Genomic DNA, 18,636 nt, shown 5'->3' with positions numbered 1-18,636 from the left:
CTCCGTACGTGTCAGTTTTAGAATTAGATGCATATACGGGATGAAGGGGCTAAAGCAGAATAACAAATATGTGAACTTGTTTTTCATAAATTTTTACCAAGGAACTCTCCAGTTTTTTATAAAACACATGTCCTCTCTGTTCAGTTACATACTTAGCTCAAAGAACACTGAATAGAACTAAAAGCATATTAACTGAGTTAATAGATGTAAAACATTTAAAGCAGTACTTGGCACATGATAAACTATTTGCGGTTATTATTATATTTATTAACTAGCTAGCCAATGAACCATGCAGCAAAATAAAAGGGAGTCAAGAATAGGTACTGCCTATCAATTAGGAGAAAGAAAACTTCGTCAACCTGATAAAGAGCACCTACAGAAACCACAGCTAACCTAAGTAACAGAGAGACTGAGAGCGTTCTCCCTAAGATCAGAAACAAGACAAGAATGTCCAATGTCCACTCTTGCCAATTCAATTCAACATTGTACTAGAAATTCAAGCAAGGGCCATTAGGCAAGAAAACCTTAGAGCTAATAAAGGTTGCGGGATACCATATCCATATACAAAAACCAGCTACATTTTCAACATGTTAATGACAAATAATCAGAAAATAAAAATTAAGCAAACAATACCACTCTCAATCGCAGCAAAAGGAACAAAATATTTAGAAATAAACCAGAACTCCTGTCTTCCACTTACAATACACAGACTGCATTCAGGGCCAGAGGATACTCAAGGTAAATTTCAAGATTCGCAACTTGGAGTTCCCATTGTGGCTCAGCAATAACGAGCCCGACTAGAACCCATGAAGACGAGGGTTTGATCCCTGGCCTTGCTCAGTGGGTTAAGGATCCAACATCATCATGAGCTATGGTGTAGGTCGCAGGTGCAGCTTAGATCCCAAGTTGTTGTGGCTGTGGTATATAGGCCGGCGGCTGTAGCTCCTATTCAATCCTCTGCCTGGGAACTTCCATATGCCTCGGGGGCGGCCCTAAAAAGCAAAATAAAATAAAATAAATAAAATAAAAACTTCTATAAAGACCTTTTTGCCCCTCTTCTTGCCATATAAAGTAGCATTCATAGGTTCTAGGTTTTAGGACCTTTGGAGGGAGGGGTCATTTTTCCGCCTACCACAGATGTCAATACTCCTAAAACTGATGTGGATATCCACAGGCATAAGGGTGAAGTTCAACCCTTATCTTACACCGTATACAAAAATTAACTCAAGGAGCTCCCACTGTGGCTCAGCAAGTTACGAACCCAACATAAGTGTCCACAAGGATGTGGGTTCAATCCCTGGCTTCGATCAGTGGGTTAAAGGACCCAGCATTGCCACAAGCTGCAATGTAGGTCACAGATGCCGCTCAGATCGGGTGATGCTATGGCTGTGGCGTAGGCAGGCAGCTGCAGCTCTGATTTGATCCCTAGCCTGGGATATTCCATACACTGCGAATGCCGTCCTAAAAAAAAAGAAAAAAGAAATTAACACAAATGGATTACTGACCTAAATGTAAGACTCCAAACAGTAAAACTCCTAGAAGAAAATATAGGAGCAAACCTTTGTGACACTGGGCTTGGCAATGATCTCCTTGATAGGAGAGCAGAACCACAGGCAATAAACAGAAAAACAAATGAATTTAATCATGCCAAACCTAAGAACTTCTGTACATCAAAGAACATAATCAACAAAGTGAAAGGGCTGGAGTTCCCATCATGGCGCAGTGGTTAACGAATCCGACTAGGAACCATGAAGTTTCGGATTCGATCCCTGGCCTTGCTCAGTGGGTTAAGGATCCAGTGTTGCCGTTAACTGTGGTGTAGGTCGCAGATGCGGCTCGGATCCCATGTTGCGGTGGCTCTGGTGTAGGCCGGCGGCTGCAGCTCTGATTCAACCCCTAGCCTGGGAACCTCCATATGCTGTGGGAGTGGCCCTAGAAAAGGCAAAAAGACAATACAAAAAACAAAAAAAACCACACAAAGTGAAAAAGCAACCTATAGAATGGGAGAAAATATCTGTAAATCATCTGATAAGGGGTTAATTTCCAGAATATTATAAGGAAGTACAACTCACAACAAAAAAGCAAATCAAATATGCAACCAAAAAAATGGCCAAAGGACATGAATAGACATTTCACCAAAGACAACGTACAAATGGCCAATTGGCTTGTGAAAAGTGCTCAACACCACTAATCATTAGAGAAACGCAAATCAAAACCACAATGAGGTTAGCACCCCACACCCATTAGGACAGCTTACTACTAAACGAAATGAGTTCCCTTGTGGCACAGCAGGTTAGGGATCCAGTGTTGTCACTGCAGGGGCTCAGGTTGCTGCTATGGCATGGCTTCCATCCCTGGCCCAGGAACTTTCCACATGCTGTGGGGGCAGCCAAAAGAAACCCACAAACAGAAAATATCAAGTGTTGGTGAGGAGGTGGTTAAATTGGAGCCCTGTGTGCCACTGGTAGAATTATAAAATGGTATGGCTGCCAGGAAAAACTGTGACGGTTGCTCAAAAAATTAAAAATAGAACTACCATATAATCCAATAATCCCACTTCGGGGTATATATCCAAAAGAATCGAAAGCAGAGTTTTGAAGAGATACTTGATACCTACATTCACAACCGCAGCATTATTCACAATAACCAAGAGGTGGAAGCAGCTCTAAAGTACCTGGGCCTCCAGCACACAGACAGTAAATTGTGGGATTTCTCAGCCTCCATCTGAGCCAATCTCTCATAATAAATCTTTCTATATATTTATATACATCCAATTAGTTCTGCTTCATTGGAGAACCCTGACTAATACACGTGCCAGTTGAGAACTGCCACACTAAGAACTGTGTCTCAAACTGTAACCTGCATATAAATTACCTGGGAATCTTATTAAAACGATTTTTTTTTTTTTTTTTTTTTTTTTGGTCTCTTTAGGGCCACACCTTCAGCATATGGAAGTTCCCAGGCTAGGGGTCAAACTGGAGTTACAGCTGCTGGCCTATACCACAGATGCAGCAACGCCAGGTCCGAGCCACGACTGCAGCCTAAACCACAGCTCATGGCAACGCCAGATCCTTAACCCACTGAGTGAGGCCAGGGATGGAACCCACATCTTCATGAATACTAGTCAGGTTTGTTACCACTGAGCCACAAGGGGAACTCCTTAAAATGAAATTTATTCAGCAAGTGTGAAGTGGGGCATTTATTTTTTTTCCCCTTTTTCGGCCACCAAATACGGAAGTTCTCAGGTCAGGGACTGAATCCCAGCCACAGCCATGACCTACATTACAGCTGCAGCAACACCGGATCCTCAACCCACTGCACCAGGCAAGGGATCAAAGCAGCGCCTCCACAGTGACAAGCCAGATCATCGGCCCACTGCACCGAAGTGGGAACTCCTGAGGTGGGGCATTTCTAACAGGCTCCCAGGTGGTGCTGATGCCCCTGGTCTCAGCTGGTAAGCCATAATGACTGGCATGGTGGGGTTCTTTAAGCCCTCAATACTCAAAGGTCACATTTTACTCATCTGCTTACTCCCTAAAGTGAACAAATGTTAAAATGGAAAAACAGGAGTTCCCGTCGTGGCGCAGTGGTTAACGAATCCGACTAGGAACCATGAGGTTGCGGGTTCGGTCCCTGCCCTTGCTCAGTGGGTTAACGATCCGGCGTTGCCGTGAGCTGTGGTGTAGGTTGCAGACGTGGCTCGGATCTGGCGTTGCTGTGGCTCTGGCGTAGGCCGGTGGCTACAGCTCCAATTCAACCCCTAGCCTGGGAACCTCCATATGCCGCGGGAGCGGCCCAAGAAATAGCAACAACAACAACGACCAAAAAAAAAAAAAAAGGAAAAACACATTCTATTTCAGAGCAGTATTACTTACACTAAACCAAGGACAATGTCCTACTTCTTGTTTTAAGCTAAACAATCTGACTTTTATTAACTGCATTAAAGCCTGGAATGATTAAAACTTAATGAATTAAATCAACTATAATAAAAAAAACTAAAAAACCTTAATGAATTAAGACAATAAGGAGTACTGAAAACATATAGACATTAGAACAATTGAAAAGTTGTTGTTGTTTTTTTTTCTTTTTAATGAGATGTAGGGAGTTCCCTGGTGGTCTAGTGGTTAAGATTCAGCACTTTCACCATTGCAGCCTGGGTTCAATCCTTGGTGTGGAATTGAGATTCCACATCAACTGCTGCATGCCACGCAAAAAAAAAAAAAAAAAAAAAAAAAAGACAAAGAGGTAAAGAGAAAATCGTATTTGATAACAGAAACGTTTCAGTTAAAAAACAACATGAATTAGCCTCCAGTCCCTAAATCATGGAAGGCAAAGGCTACCCAATGCTGGCTCACCCTTCTGCACAAATTTCACATCTTATGTCACACTAAAACTAGCCCATAAACAACATAAATATTTCACAATTAGCTAATTAAGAGTCTACGAATAAACTTCATCATGCTAACTTAAGCAGCAACATCTATATTCCCATATCCAGCTGCTGTATTCACAGTTCAAGTAGGAAAAGCAAAGTCTCAGGATGCCAAAGACAACCCATCTTAGCAAGTTCCACGCCTATTTGTTAACTAAATAAGTCTCAAATTTCAAACCCTTGCTGAAATCAAACCTATACAAATGTCACTGCATAAAACAAACAGCCTGATGCAATAAATGACATCAGTTACATGTCTATGAATCTTAAGCATAAACCTTGACCTTAACAACAAGCCCGGTGTCACAGTCCTCTCGTGTCACAGTCCTCTCTGCATTCTTATGTTGAGCAACTTAGGCAGGACAACTAGTAAAACTCCCTAATCTCTCTCTCCCCCAAGATTTATAACGGAGTACTGAACTACCGAGGCTAGATACCCTGCTAATTATGCCCCTTATATCTGTTAAAGGTAATGAGCAACAATTATTTGTATGAACCTAATTATGCTAATGAGAGGGAGGGGCGTTCTCATTACGTGGAGCTCCCTGAAGGCAAATACATCTGCACTGGATCACTGCTATACCCCTAGCATCTAGCAGGGCACCCATAATTACTGACAAGTTAGGGAGTTGAAGGAAGGAAGGAAGTCTACAACATAGCAGATACCCCCCCCCAAAAATGTTCACTGAATTAATTTAAAAGGGCTTATTTTTCTAACTCCTTCACCACCAGATATTTAGCATAAATCTTAAAGCATACATTGCAAACACCACTTACATCAATAAAGTTCACTTCTATGAGAAGTGCAGCAATTTACACACCCGTGTCACTGGCACTGAGGTGTCTGTGACTGGCACGTATTCTCCAATTCAGTTTTCTCCTCTGCACCTCAACAGTACCTACCGAATATCCATTTGCAACAAAGAGAGCTAAAGAGATGGCAATCCTTGTTCTAGAACACTGAATTTGTTCTCTGTTTCAGTCGTTCACCTCAAAAAGTAAAAGCCTCGGAGTTCCCGTCGTGGCGCAGGGGTTACCGAATCCGGAGAACCATGAGGGTGCCAGTTCGATCCCTGGCCTCGCTCCGTGGGTGGGGGATCCGGCGTTGCTGTGAGCTGTGGTGTGGGTTGCAGATGCAGCTCGGACCCCGAGTTGCTGTGACTGTGGTGTAGGCCGGTGGCTACAGCTTCGATGAGACCCCTAGCCTGGGAACCTCCATATGCCGAGGGAGTGGCCCTAGAAAAGATAAAAAGACCAAAAAAAAAAAAAAAAAAAGTAAAAGTCTCACCGTTGCTGCGGGGCTCTAGGGACTCCTCTGAACGGTTTCTTTGGTCGCCTTCCTTTCCCTCAGCATTTTCGCTGGACTTTGACAGGCGTTTTCTCAGAGACATTTCTTCGCCCACCATCGTGGTGTCTAGGAAAGAAGACAGAAAAAGCCCCGAACTAAGTACCTGGCTTAGGCATATCTCACAACATCACCATATGCAGGGGAGGTGGCAAATGATATATTCTCCTCTTTTTGTTTTACTTTCATCATGTTTAAGCATTTTCTGAGTACAAGATACTGTTAACGAAGATGAAGAAATTAGTCCCTGTAAAGTAACGGGCAGGTTTCAAAACACAGGCCCCATTCTTGAACAAATAAGGCATAGTAAGTACCTGAAAAATTAAGAATTAAATAAAAAGTAAATCCAAAGATGTGTCAAAGTAGAGTATAATCAATTGTTGAGGCAATGGGGAGTTCCTGTTGTGGCGCAGTGGGAACGAATCCAATTAGGAACCATGAGGTTTCGGGTTCGATCCCTGGCCTCGCTCCGTGGGTTAAGGATCCAGCGTTGGTCATGAGCTGTGGTGTAGGTCGCAGACGTGTCGTGGATCTGATGTTGCTGTGGCTCTGGCGTAGGCTGTAGCTCCCACTGGACCCCTAGCCTGGGAGCCTCCATATGCCTCGGGTGCAGCCCTAAAAAACAAACAAACAAACAAACAAAAAAAGTTGAGGCAATGGTAAAAACAACATGTACCTCATGTTCAGAGACAGAAGAGATCACTAAGAGGTGTAAAGGTTTCACAGAAAAAAAAAAAAAAAAGTATGTGAACTGAGCCCTGGGGATGAGAGCAGAGCACTCACTCTGTGGGTGAGAAAGGGTGAATGAAAACAAGGTCCCTATAAGCCCTTTCAGGCAACCATGACTGATCAGGCTCCTTCACTACGGAAAAAGAAACTTGTTGAGTATCTACTAACTGCCAGGACTCTACTAGGTACAGTAAGTTTTCTCCTCTAATCTTCCTAACTCTGCAAAAAAAAGATTTCATGTATGAGAAAACTAAGGCTCCAAGTAATTACTGTCAAGGCTCCCCACCCACACACCAGGAACATACCCATGGCTGAAAGAGTTGCATGTATTAGGAACACATACTCTGGGCCACTGGGGGGCATCTCAGTAAGAGAGTATTAGAAATGACTTATTTAGGATTGGGGATGTGGCTAAGCGATTTTGGAGGAGGGTCCAAAGAAGCAGGGGTTCATTCTGGCTTGAGGGCCATCAGAAGCGAGGACAATGGGATGACAGGCTACACCACCCAGGTCTCTCCATGGGGGAACCGACTAGACGGAGGCTAAAGCTGTAACTGATGAACCAGCAACCATCATCCCCAGCAGCCTGGAGAGGAGGATGCTGGCTACTTCATGACTTGGTTGATATTCATGTGGTTCATGTTTTTATCTGTGTTAAGTCAGGATTATGCTCTCTCCATGATCTGTCGTAGTCTTGTCGGATGCTGACGTTCAGTGAAACGGTTTGTGTCCAAGAGAACACCCAGAAGACCCAGCTGTTAAGTGTCAGGCTGGCTCACAGCAACACCAAGACCTAATGGGTGTTGATTGTACCAGTGCAGCTCCAGGAGACCCAGGATTGCTTTGCTGATGCTCATACAGTAACTTGCCCAAGACCACACAGCTACGGACAGGGCCAGATCTGAACCTGCGTCAGATCCAAACTACAAACACCACCCACTATTTGAGGTTTTTTTTTTTTTTTTTTTTTTTTAAGTTGGTAACAGAGAAATATGATGAGCGGCAAAGACCAGAAATGAGAGCTGGAATCAAACTGTCAAGGACTAACGAATTAGGGCTTCTATCACCTGGGCAGTGGTAAGCCATTGTATGCATTGAAAAATAAGCCCAAAATTGGGAGTTCCATTGCGGCTCAGTGGTTAATGAATCCGACTAGGAACCATGAGGTTGTAGGTTTGATCCCTGGCCTCGCTCAGTGGGTTAAGGATCCAGTGTTGCTGTGCCTGTGGTGTAGGTCAGCAGCTACACTCCAATTAGACCCCTAGCCTGGGAACTTCCATATGCCGTGGGTGTGGTCCTAAAAAGAAAAATAGGCCCCAAATCAAATTTTAGGCAGATCAGTAACAAGACAGGAGAAGGTTTATGCCAAAGTAGTGTTTTACTATCAAGTTTTCATTAGTCTGAAATAAAATGAACAATAATGAAGTACTCACTACACTTTTTCAATTCTAAGGTTATGGACATTTATGTTAAAATGTCCTTTCCTGTGTGAAATAAGCACATGACGAGTTTGTTTTCTTAAATATCACTGCTTAGCAAAGTAAAAATCTGATACATCTGGAACAGTTACCTTTCATTTTTTTAGTTTCTTTGTTTTTGTTTCTTTTGTCTTTTTAGGACCACACCCATGGCATATGGAAGTTCCCAGGCTAGGGGTGGAATAGGAGCTGTAGGTGCCAGCTTATATATACCACAGCCATAGCAACGCAGGATCTGAGCTGTGTCTGCAACCTACACCTCAGCTCAGGGCAATACTGGATCCATAACCTACTGAGCGAGGCCAGGGATCGAACCCATGTTCCCATGGATACTAGTCGGGTTCATTAACTGATAAGCCACAACGGGAACTCCCTCATTTTTTCTGAAATCACACAAATGAAACAGTTATGGAACAGTAGATGAACATATTAAGTAGAAATTTTAGACCAATAAGATCCACTTAAAAGGAGGAACCTAGGAAAGAGATCAGTGCAATTCATTCATATGGAAAGTCATTTGTGTAACGGTGACAGAGGAAGCCAGAAGCACATCAAATTCTCCAGCGGAAAAAAATTAGAGAAGTGAGAACTTACAAATGAACTCGGGGATGCCCTCAAGTAAGACATCAAGAAGTAGAAAAGAAATCAGAACAGAGAAAGAAAGATGCACAAATAATCAAGATGTTTCAAAAAGGGATTATACGGGGGTTAACAGTGTGGAATTAAAAACAGGGACTCTGGTGGAGTTCCCATCATGGTGCAGTGGAAACAAATCTGACTAGGAACCATGAGGTTGAGGGTTTGACCTCTGGCCTCGCTCAGGAGGTTAAGGATCCGACGTTGCCGTGAGCTGTGGTGTAGGTCATATATGCGGCTCTGATCTGGCAATGCTGTGGCTGTGGCAAAGGCCAGCGGCTGTAGTTCTGATTGGACCCCTAGCCTGGGAACCTCCATACGCCCCGAGTGTGCCCCTAAAAAGCAAAAAAAACCAGGGACTCTACTTTGAGTATCTATGTGCTTGTCATGTATTTTTATCTCAATACAGTCCTTAAGGTAGGTACTATTATTTTATCCCCCCAATAATATCTTCGGTCACCATATCGTCCCATGTACTCTTTCCTGTCTTTGGAAAGCTGTTTCTCCTCTGTCCTTTTTTTTACTCAATGTTCCACAAGAGAACTCCATACACTGATTTTTTTTAAGGTGAAAAGATGCCTTAATAAATCAAGTTTAATAGACAAATAAGTGCTGTTAAATAGGCCTATAGGGGAAAGGAAAAAAAAAAAAAAAAACTTAAATCTGGGTACCTTATAAAATAATGAAAATATTAAAGGAGTTGTTGGTCATAAGATTTAGAACCATCAACCTAGTTTAGAGAATAAACCTGACTTCAAAAGCTAAAGCACAAAGAGTTCCTGTCATGGCGCAGTGGTTAACAAATCCAACTAGGAACCATGAGGTTGCGGGTTCGGTCCCTGGCCTTGTCCAGTGGGTTAAGGATCCGGCATTGCAGTGAGCTGTGGTGTAGGTTGCAGATGCAGCTTGGATCTGGCATTGCTGTTGCTCTGGCGTAGGCCGGTGGCTACAGCTCCGATTAGACCCCTAGCCTGGGAACCTCCATATGCCGCAGAAGTAGCCCTAGAAAAGGCAAAAAGACAAAAAAAAAAAAAAAAAAAAAAAACCAAACTAAAGCACAGGTACTGAGTTTGCACAATTACACTGCCATAGTTTCATTTGAGACGTGAGCCAAAGAAAGCGCCAGTTCTTGGCAGAACCTCCTTGCCTACCTGTTTGCATCTCTCACAAGCATCCTATCTTCATAAATCTATTTCTTGCCTATCAAAAATAAAATTTTAAAAAAGCACCAACACGTCACAAAAATCTCCATGACACAGTTTATACTAATATCTTTGGCATCCATTTCCTCCACTTCACAGAAAGACAAAACCATAACACAGTAGGGAAAGCACAAGATTTGGCATCAGAATACCGAGAGTTAAGTTTCCATCTCTGTTCCCATACTGTGTCCTCGGGTAAATCCTCCAACCTCTGACTCTGGTGCATCACCTAGAAAATGAAAAAATACCACTGCACAGAGCTCCCACAGCCAAGAGAGCAAGATAATACTAGAATGCCAACTTTGTATTCTTAAGAACCAAATTTTAAAAATTAAATGGCCTGATCCCTACATTTCCACCTCCCGTATGCTACAGGACACTATAAACATAAGCCTTATCATCCCTCAAATTCTACTTGTGTTTGCTTTCACAATGTGCTAGCTGAGGGTAAATAAAATGCTGTAATTAGATACTTTCTCAGATGCTGCTTCAGCACCACGTGGCTTCCGAGAAAACATTAACAAATTTTATTATTGTCTATGACACAGATGTTAGGAAAGATTACTACTTAAAATATCACAACTCAGTTTTGACCAAATTCTCCGATTAGGTAAATCTTGAGATCATGAGATGACATCTGAATCGAACTCCTCCTGCCGGGCGTATCAGCCAACAGTACATGGCTGTTGTGGCAGAAGACAGAAGGAAATGACAGCAGCATTCAGTTCATCTGTTCCCTCTCTACACCGACAGATCACTTTGGCCTCTGCGGACAGCAGATCACAGTGAGGGCAAGCATGTGTGCAAGGAACCTCCTTTGCAATCATCCTCCTAAGACTCCTGAAATCACCCAAGTGAGATGAAGGAGAGCGGAACTTTCTGACCACTCGTCTAAAATAGGAACATGAGGAGTTCCTGCTGTGGCACAGCAGATTAAGGGTCTGGCTGCTGTTTATCTGTGGCAGCAGGGGTTCAATCTCCAGGTCAGAACAGTAGATTGCGGATCTGGGGTCGCCGCAGCTGTGACGTAGCTCACAGCTGTGGCTCAGATTCAACCCCTGGCCCAGGAACGTCCACGTGCCACAGGTACGGCCAAAAATAAAAAATAAAAATAAATAAATAAATAGCAGTTCTGGTCGTGGCGTAGTGGAAACAAATCTGACTAGGAACCGTGAGGTTGCGGGTTCGATCCCTGGCCTTGCTCAGTGGGTTAAGGATCTGGCATTGACATGAGCTGTGGTGTAGGTCACAGACGGGCTCAGATTCCGAGTTGCTGTGGCTCTGGCGGAGGCTGGCAGCTGTAGCTCCGATTAGATTCCTAGCCTGGGAACCTCCATACGCCACGTATGTCCGACGAACATAGTACCATAGTTTTTTCTTCCATCCCATTAGGACAGGAAGGGGAGTTATCCGCTTACTTTCAGGTCACTGTTTCCCCTTCCTTTTCTTAAATAGTTCGGTCAGATTATCACATCTGATGCTTCTCCTTCTAAGTATGCACTGCCTTCCCGGTCACTCCCTTGTTTACTGAGGACGCGGACACCTCGTTCACTGCCCACCCCCACACACACCTCTTTCACTTCAACATCCATGTAAAATGATCCAAACCATGGCCTCCAAGCTTCTCGACTTATTCCTTTCTCCACAAAGCTGTTCCCAGTCACGTCTTCTCCTGGAACTTACTGTTACCAATAATTGCACCATGTCCATAATTCTGAGCTCCAGCTCATCTAACCCTCTGACCTCCACCAACTCACTAATTCTTTGATACCCTTCCTCTCCTAACCAGGCCCAGACCTCCTAGAGCTCCAGACTCCTATCCAAAGGCCTACCTGATGCCTTTATGTAGGTAGAGATCTTACAGACACCTCAAATGTTTTCTTTTTTTTTCCTTTTCTGTCTTTTGTCTTTTTAGGGCCGCACTCACAGCATACAGAGGTTCCCAGGCTAGGGGTCCATTTGGAGCGCCAGCTGGGGGCCTACACCACGGCCAAAACAACGAGGGATCCAAGCCATGTCTGCGAGCTACACCAGAGCTCAGGGCAATGCCGGATTCTTAACCCACTGAGCTAGGCCAGGGATCGAACCTGCGTCCTCATGGATACTAGTCAGGTTCATTAACTGCTGAGTCATGACGGGAACTCCCAGACATCTCAAATTTGACGTGACCAAAACTGAAATACTGATGTTCCTTCCAACTCCATTCTGTCTTTCCCAACCCAGTTAATGAGACTGGCACTAACTCTTTGCTCTTTAAGAAACAAACTTTAACAACTCTTTAACAAACACACCAACCTAAGCGTTATCCTTGATACTTTACTTTTCCTTAACCAATCCAACAGTCAGTCCATTTTTCTCTGCCTTCAAAATAATACATCCAGTTCAACCCCTGGCCTCAATCAGTGGGTTGAGGATCCAGCACTGCCGAGAGCGGACACGGCTTGGATTCTGCATGGCTATGGCTGTGGCGTAGGCTGGCAGGTATAGTTCTGATTCGACCCCTAGCCAAGGAACTTCCATATGTCACAGGTGCAGTCCTAAAAAGCAAAAATCACAAAACGACAACAACAACAAGGAGGTCCTGTCATGGCTCTGTGGAAATGAATCTGACTAGTAACCTTAAGGACAGAGGTTCTATCCCTGGCCTTGCTCAGTGGGTTAAGGATCCAGCGTTGCCATGAGCTATGGTGTAGGTCGCTCGGATCTAGCATTGCTGTGGCTGTGGTACAGGCCTATAGCTGCAGCTCTGATTCCACCCCTAGCTTGGGAACCTCCATATGCCTCGGATGCTGCTCTAAAAAGACAAAAACAACAACAACAACAATAACAACAACAAAAGCAAGGCCTAGGCAAGATTCAAGGAAAACCAGGAACAAGCAAGTTCCAAAGTTAGAGGATTCAAGAAGTCAATATCTGGAGTTCCCGTCGTGGCTCAGTGGTTAACGAATCCGACCAGGAACCATGAGGTTGCGGGTTCGATCCCTGGCCTTGCTCCATGGGTTAAGGATCTGGTGTTGCTGTGAGTTGTGGTGTAGGTCGCAGACACGGGTCGGATCCCGCGTTGCTGTGGCTCTGGTGTAGGCTGGTGGCTACAGCTCCATTTCAACCCCTAGCCTGGGAACCTCCATATACTACAGGAGCAGCCCAAGAAATGGCAAAAAGACCAAAAAAAAAAAGTCAATATCTGTCAATATCACAGATATCACAGATAAAAGGAAAAAAGCAGAGGAGCGGAAAAAAAAAGAGGGTGGGCCAGGGAATATTTCACAATTTGGGGACATTAATAGCTACCATTTACTTGCACAGTTTCAGGAAGAAGGACAAAGAAATAAATTGGATTGGGTTGCAAAATGAATTGAGGAAGTAAAAATCATGATCATAAGACTAGTCTCTCAAGATGTCCAGAAATAAAAGAACCAGGCACTAATGTTTACCAAGCCAGTAATATCTACAGTGCTGGGCGCCAGGGTGAGTACACATCATACCTCACTTAACACTTCCATTTTAAAGATCTAAAATACTTGGAAATACTACTAAACACAAAGTCATATGCCAGTAAGTGGCAGTAGAAACATTTACACCCAAAGTGACCAAGCTGATTAGATGGCTATTTTAAAAATAGCTAGCGGAAACGAATCCAACTAAGAACCATGAGGTTGTGGGTTCGATCCCTGGCCTCATTCAGTGAATTAATGACATAGCATTGCTGTGAGCTGTGGTGTAGGTCATAGATGCGGCTCTGATCTGGCATTGCTGTGGCTCTGGCATAGGCCGGCAGCTACAGCTCAGATTTGATCCCTAGCCATATGCCTCAGGTGTGGCCCTAAATGCCAAAAAAAAAAAAAAAAAAAGCTATCCCCTTTGGCTCAGGGGTTTAAGGATCTGGTGTTGTCACTGCTGGGTCAATGTCATGGCTAGGGTTTGATCCCTGGTCTGGGAACTTCTGCATGTCGCAGGTATGGGTGGGGGGGAACTGTACACACACCAAACAATCTTTTTTTTTTTTTTTTTTACCATTTCTTGGGCCGCTCCCACGGCATATGAGGTTCCCAGACCAGGGGTCTAATCAGAGCTGTAGCTGCCGGCCGACGTCAGAGCCACAGCAACGCGGGATCCGACCCAAGTCTGCGACCTACACCACAGCTCACAGCAACACCAGATCCTTAACCCATGGAGCAAGGCCAGGGATCGAACCTGCAACCTCATGGTTCCTAGTCGGATTCGTTAACCACTGCGCCATGACGGGAACTCCTGAACAATCATTTCTTAAGAATCCAATCAGTTCACTGGTTTCAGAATATTCAGTGTGGTGGTATCTAACTTGCCTTAAGAAAGCAAAATGACTGGAGTTCCTATGGTGGTGCAGTGGAAATGAATCTGACTCGGAACCATGAGGTTGCGGGTTTGATCCTTGGCCTTGCTCAGTGGGTTAAGGATCCGGCGTTGCCGTGAGCTGTGGTGTAGGTTCCAGATGCAGCTCGGATCCTGCATGGCTGTGGCTGTGGCTGTGGCGTAGGCCAGCTCAGATTAGACCCCTAGCCTGGGAACCTCCATATGCCACAGGTGGGGCCCTCAAAAGACAAAAGACAAAAAAAAAAAAGAAGGAAAAGAAGCAAAATGAAAATAACTGGATTGAACCACTGAAGTGAATGATGTTAGAAAGAAGTGTCCACTTCAGCCTGCCATATACCTACTATTAAAGCCTTCTTGCTATGTTTGGGGGGGGGCGGGGGGGGGAGAGAGGATACTTTGCAGATAAAGACAACAATCCAAAACAAACTTTTCCCTCTGGCTTCCAAACAACAATTTGGTCTAGTACAACCTACAATATTTACATATCAAAAAGAACTAGGTCAATATGTCAATTAGCAAACCCAAGGAACCCAGACAAATTCTTACGTGCATTTGTATGGCCCGTATAATCATTTCTCCTAGAGGATAAATTCCAAAAGTAAATTTTGTTAACCGCCTTTGTTAAAAACTATTTTCCATTTCGTTCCCAAAGGAAACAGGAACCTTCCCCAATTAACATTTTCCATTCAAAATTCCCCTCCACTGTCCTCCAACTCATTCATCCTTTCATTGTGCCAGGTGCTGGTTGAGGCGTTGAGAATGAAGACCTAAATTAGGACTAGCCCAGCCTTCATGAAATTTACATGCCATTAGAGAAAAGGAAGCATCTAAGTAACTAATGGAGCCCATTACAATTAATGCAGCTAAAGAAAATAGAGTGCTAGGAGAGATGAACAGGCAGAGTATCCATTTACTGAAGAAGTGACATTTGTTTGGGTTGATACTGAGGAAAAAGGTATGAGAAGGAGAGAAGAGTGAATTAAAGATGGAGGAAACCTTTAAAAACCAGAAAATAGTAAAGAGAAAGAAGCTTTCTTAAAATAAAAATAAAACCAGTGACCCTAGAGAACCAGGAAAATAGCAACCCAAACTGAACTGAAGACAAGCATGGCAGCAGCGTTTTGATCTTTATCCTAAGAAGGTGAAGTCTTCGAAGAGTTCTCAGCACATCATGCAATGAGAAACGTTCATTTTTAAATGGTGACTCTTGAATGCATCAGAGCTCCTTCTAAAATCCATTTTCATGCCCAGACAGCACACAACTTCCGTAGCCATTCATTCATCCATTGATACCGCTCAACTTGAAGCAAGGGAAAAAAGACGAATGCTTCAAGTTGATTTCTACTCAAGGGAAAGGCAAGCACTCTGAAGAAAAGTAGTCTAAACAGATAGCAGCCCCTTAAATATTAAGTGATAATAAACTTTATATATAAACATGGAGAGCATAGTTTACAGCTGTTTCTCGCTTACAAATAACATCTAAACACATATATCATTTAAACTGCACGGCTATTAACATTTAAAAACTACAGAAACTTAATTACATCCTAATACTAAGGATATTTACTAATATTTACTAAGATAAAATATGAGCTTGATTAAGATTTTGGTACCCAGATTTCGGATGTCCTGAAGTACCATCAACACACGTTTTTCCTAAAATCAATCAAAAGCTGACTTCCTCAGGGCGTTTTTGGTTTCGTTTTTTTAAGGAATAATATGTGTTCTAATTCATAACTTTCTTTACTACTGCCTTGAGAGATGCCACAAGACCGGGGGGGACACCAAACAAACCCGGCTCCCGAAGCTAACTTTCCCGCCTGTCCCATCCCCCAAACTGCCCAGGACTCAAGCAGTCTCCCGCTCCCCCGGCTCCCCCGCCCCTGAGCCCGGGACAAGGCCAGGCCGGCCCGGCCAGAGTTGCAGCCACCACTTCTGTCCCCTTCCTCTCTGGCAGAAGTGGGTGGACCGAGGCGGGAAGTGAGGAGGGAGCCGGGGAGCATGAGCATTACCTGGGGCCGGAGCCCGACAACAGGGACCTGAGCAAGGAGAGCAAAGCCGGGAAACCGTCACAGCGTGGGTTGCAGGAAGGTCAGTTCGCAGCCGAACTCCGGCTGCCCCAGGCCGGCAACGCAACCAACCGCAGACCAAGAATAAGCTTCCAACTCACCAGCCCCTCCGCCCCCAGCCTCGCAGCCCGCTACGCAGCGTAACGCGCACGGCCCTCGCCGGCTCAGGATTTTATTGGTGGTCCGGGCGGCCTCCAGGCTCCGCCCACCGCCCACGGGCGCCCCGCCCCTTCCTCGGCTCGCGGGTTCAAGGGGTCCCCTGCAAGAGGCGCTTGGGGCCAACAGAACGTGACGCCGGCCGCAGCAGCCTTTTTTTCCATTTCTGCCCCTGCAATCCAATGTGTAGCAGAAATGCGACGGAGATTAGAAGCTGTAGGTCCGAAAATGCACCCTGCGTGGTTGCGCAGGATTGGCGAGCTCGGTGCCCTTCTTGAGACCGTATGTAGATCGTTGTAGTTTGCGCTGACCTCACCTAGGCGCACTAGCCAGAGGCTAGTCATGGAATGCTTTAATGCTTTGTATACTGTTCTTAACTGTGTCCTTCAGCAAATTAGATAAAGAGACAGTAAGATAAGAGAAATGGGCCAATTATAAATTAAAAGGGGACTTCATAATCAAAGAAAAACTATGTTGCCGAGAGATTTGGGACATAGATTAGAAGCAATAGTTAGACTGTATCTGTTTAGGTCCCTTAGATTTTATGAAGGCAAAGGTGTGGGTGAAACTAAAGATAGGTAAAAAGGGGGTGATGAGGGCAGCAGAGACTGGAGTGCCACACTCACAGCCAGCAAGCTACCCTATCCTGCCTTATCAGTCCAGCCCTACAGCAAACTGTATGAGATGTCTCCCAGGACCCCATCAGACTGCCCTGCACAAATGGATCAAGTTTCCCTGTACTGACTACACTCTGCACATTTTACACGGAAGATTTGTAGGAGTTCCCATCCCTGGCTCAGTGGAAACAAATCTGATGAGCATCCATGAGGATGCAGGTTTGATCCTCGGTGTTGATCAGTGGGTTAAGGATCTGTCATTGCCGTGAGTGGTGGTGTAGGCTAGAGGCTACAGTTGATTTGACCCCTAGCCTGCGAATCTCCATATACTGCAGGGGTGGCCCTGAAAAGACAAACAAAAACAAGGGGAAGATTTGCATAAATTCCCCTGGACACCCAGAGTGGCCAGCACTGTTCATCCCAAAGCAGAATGGGCCTCAGCATTGAATCAGTGTAGGCTGGGCCGACCCATCCAGTTTATATATGTCTACAGTCATGATTGCTAATTCTGCCAACTGGATGATAATAGGATCTGGCAAATTCCAATGGCTTTTGTCCTTCACTCTCCCCACCAGTTTAAGAGCAGTAGGAACACAGGGACTCATTTCTTTGAGACTGATGGCCACTATATACATGTGTACCAAGAAGATTCCTGTCTTTTCTTTTGTTCAATTTATTCATTCATTCATTCAAAAAAAAAAAAAAAACACAAAACATTGTGAGGAGTTCCTGTCGTGGTGCAGCAGAAATGAATCCAACTAAGAATCATGAGGTTGTGGGTTCCATTCTGGCCTCCTCAGTGGGTTAAGGACACAGTGTTGCCATGAGCCGTGGTGTAGGTCACAGATGTTGCTTGGATCTGGCGTTGCTGTGGCTGTGGTGTAACCTGGCAGCTGTAGCTCTGATTCAACCCCTAGCCTGGGAACCTCCGTATGCTGTGGATGTAGCCCTACAAAGCAAAAAAAAAAAAAAAAAAAATTGTGTTTTGGAGTTCCCGACGTGGCACAGTGTGTTAAGGATCAGGCATTGCCACTGCTGTGGCATAGGTTGCAGCTGCAGTTGTGGATTTGATCCCTGTCTGGGGAGTTCCCATATGCTTCAGGTGTGGCTAAAATTGAAAAAAAAAAAAAGTTGATAAAATAATTGATAATAGTGTTAAGTGATGGAAGAAAACAAAAGAAAGGACTTTTTGAAAAGAAGATCTGAACAAAGACTTAATGAGGAGAAGGAGCCAGCTACGCCAATTATGGGGAAGGAGAAAGCGATTCTAGACAGAGGACAGGGGTGTGAAAGTGCTGATGCTGAACAGCTTTGGCTTTTTTGAGGAACAGAAGGCTTTTGTGGAGAGTATGAGATTGAGGTTGGCCAGTTAAGCAGAAGCCTAATCATATTGTTTGGATTTTCTGGTTGCTAAATGATTTCAAGTCTTATTTTTAAGTCAACCTATTTTCTAGAGAATGACTTGGAGGGGGGCTGAACGAGAACAGAAAGCAGCCAGAGCTCCAGTCAGGCGCTATTGGACCAGTCCATGGGATATGCGAAGGTAATTGGATTAGGGTGGTTGATAGAGGAAAAAAAGAAGTTGGGTCATCTCGGAATATTTTCCTGAGGTTCATGTG

At 44.4% G+C, this 18,636-nt stretch overlaps 1 protein-coding gene across 2 annotated transcripts in view; it reads right to left on the bottom strand.

Moving 5' to 3' along the window:
- Positions 1–16,391, bottom strand: part of SOAT1 (sterol O-acyltransferase 1) — a 67,871-nt gene extending 51,480 nt beyond the window's left edge. Inside the window, exons 1-2 of one of the 2 annotated variants that reach the window (XM_003357556.6) lie at positions 16,188–16,391; positions 5,721–5,846 (exon numbers count right to left, since the gene is read on the bottom strand). In XM_003357556.6, coding sequence (XP_003357604.3) covers positions 5,721–5,838 — 118 coding nt within the window. In that variant the 5' untranslated portion in view covers positions 5,839–5,846; positions 16,188–16,391. The remainder of the gene's footprint in view (positions 1–5,720; positions 5,847–16,187) is intronic. The other variant, XM_021063736.2, reaches the window with a different exon arrangement.
- Between the last annotated feature and the right edge of the window lie 2,245 nt (positions 16,392–18,636).

Source organism: Sus scrofa, chromosome 9 (assembly GCF_054392235.1).
Source record: "Sus scrofa isolate SSC_HxYL_T2T_F1_AM1 chromosome 9, Sscrofa_HxYL_maternal_Yorkshire_Landrace_v2.0, whole genome shotgun sequence".
NCBI classification, from domain to species: Eukaryota; Metazoa; Chordata; class Mammalia; order Artiodactyla; family Suidae; genus Sus; species Sus scrofa.
This window is presented reverse-complemented; position numbering and strand designations above follow the sequence as displayed.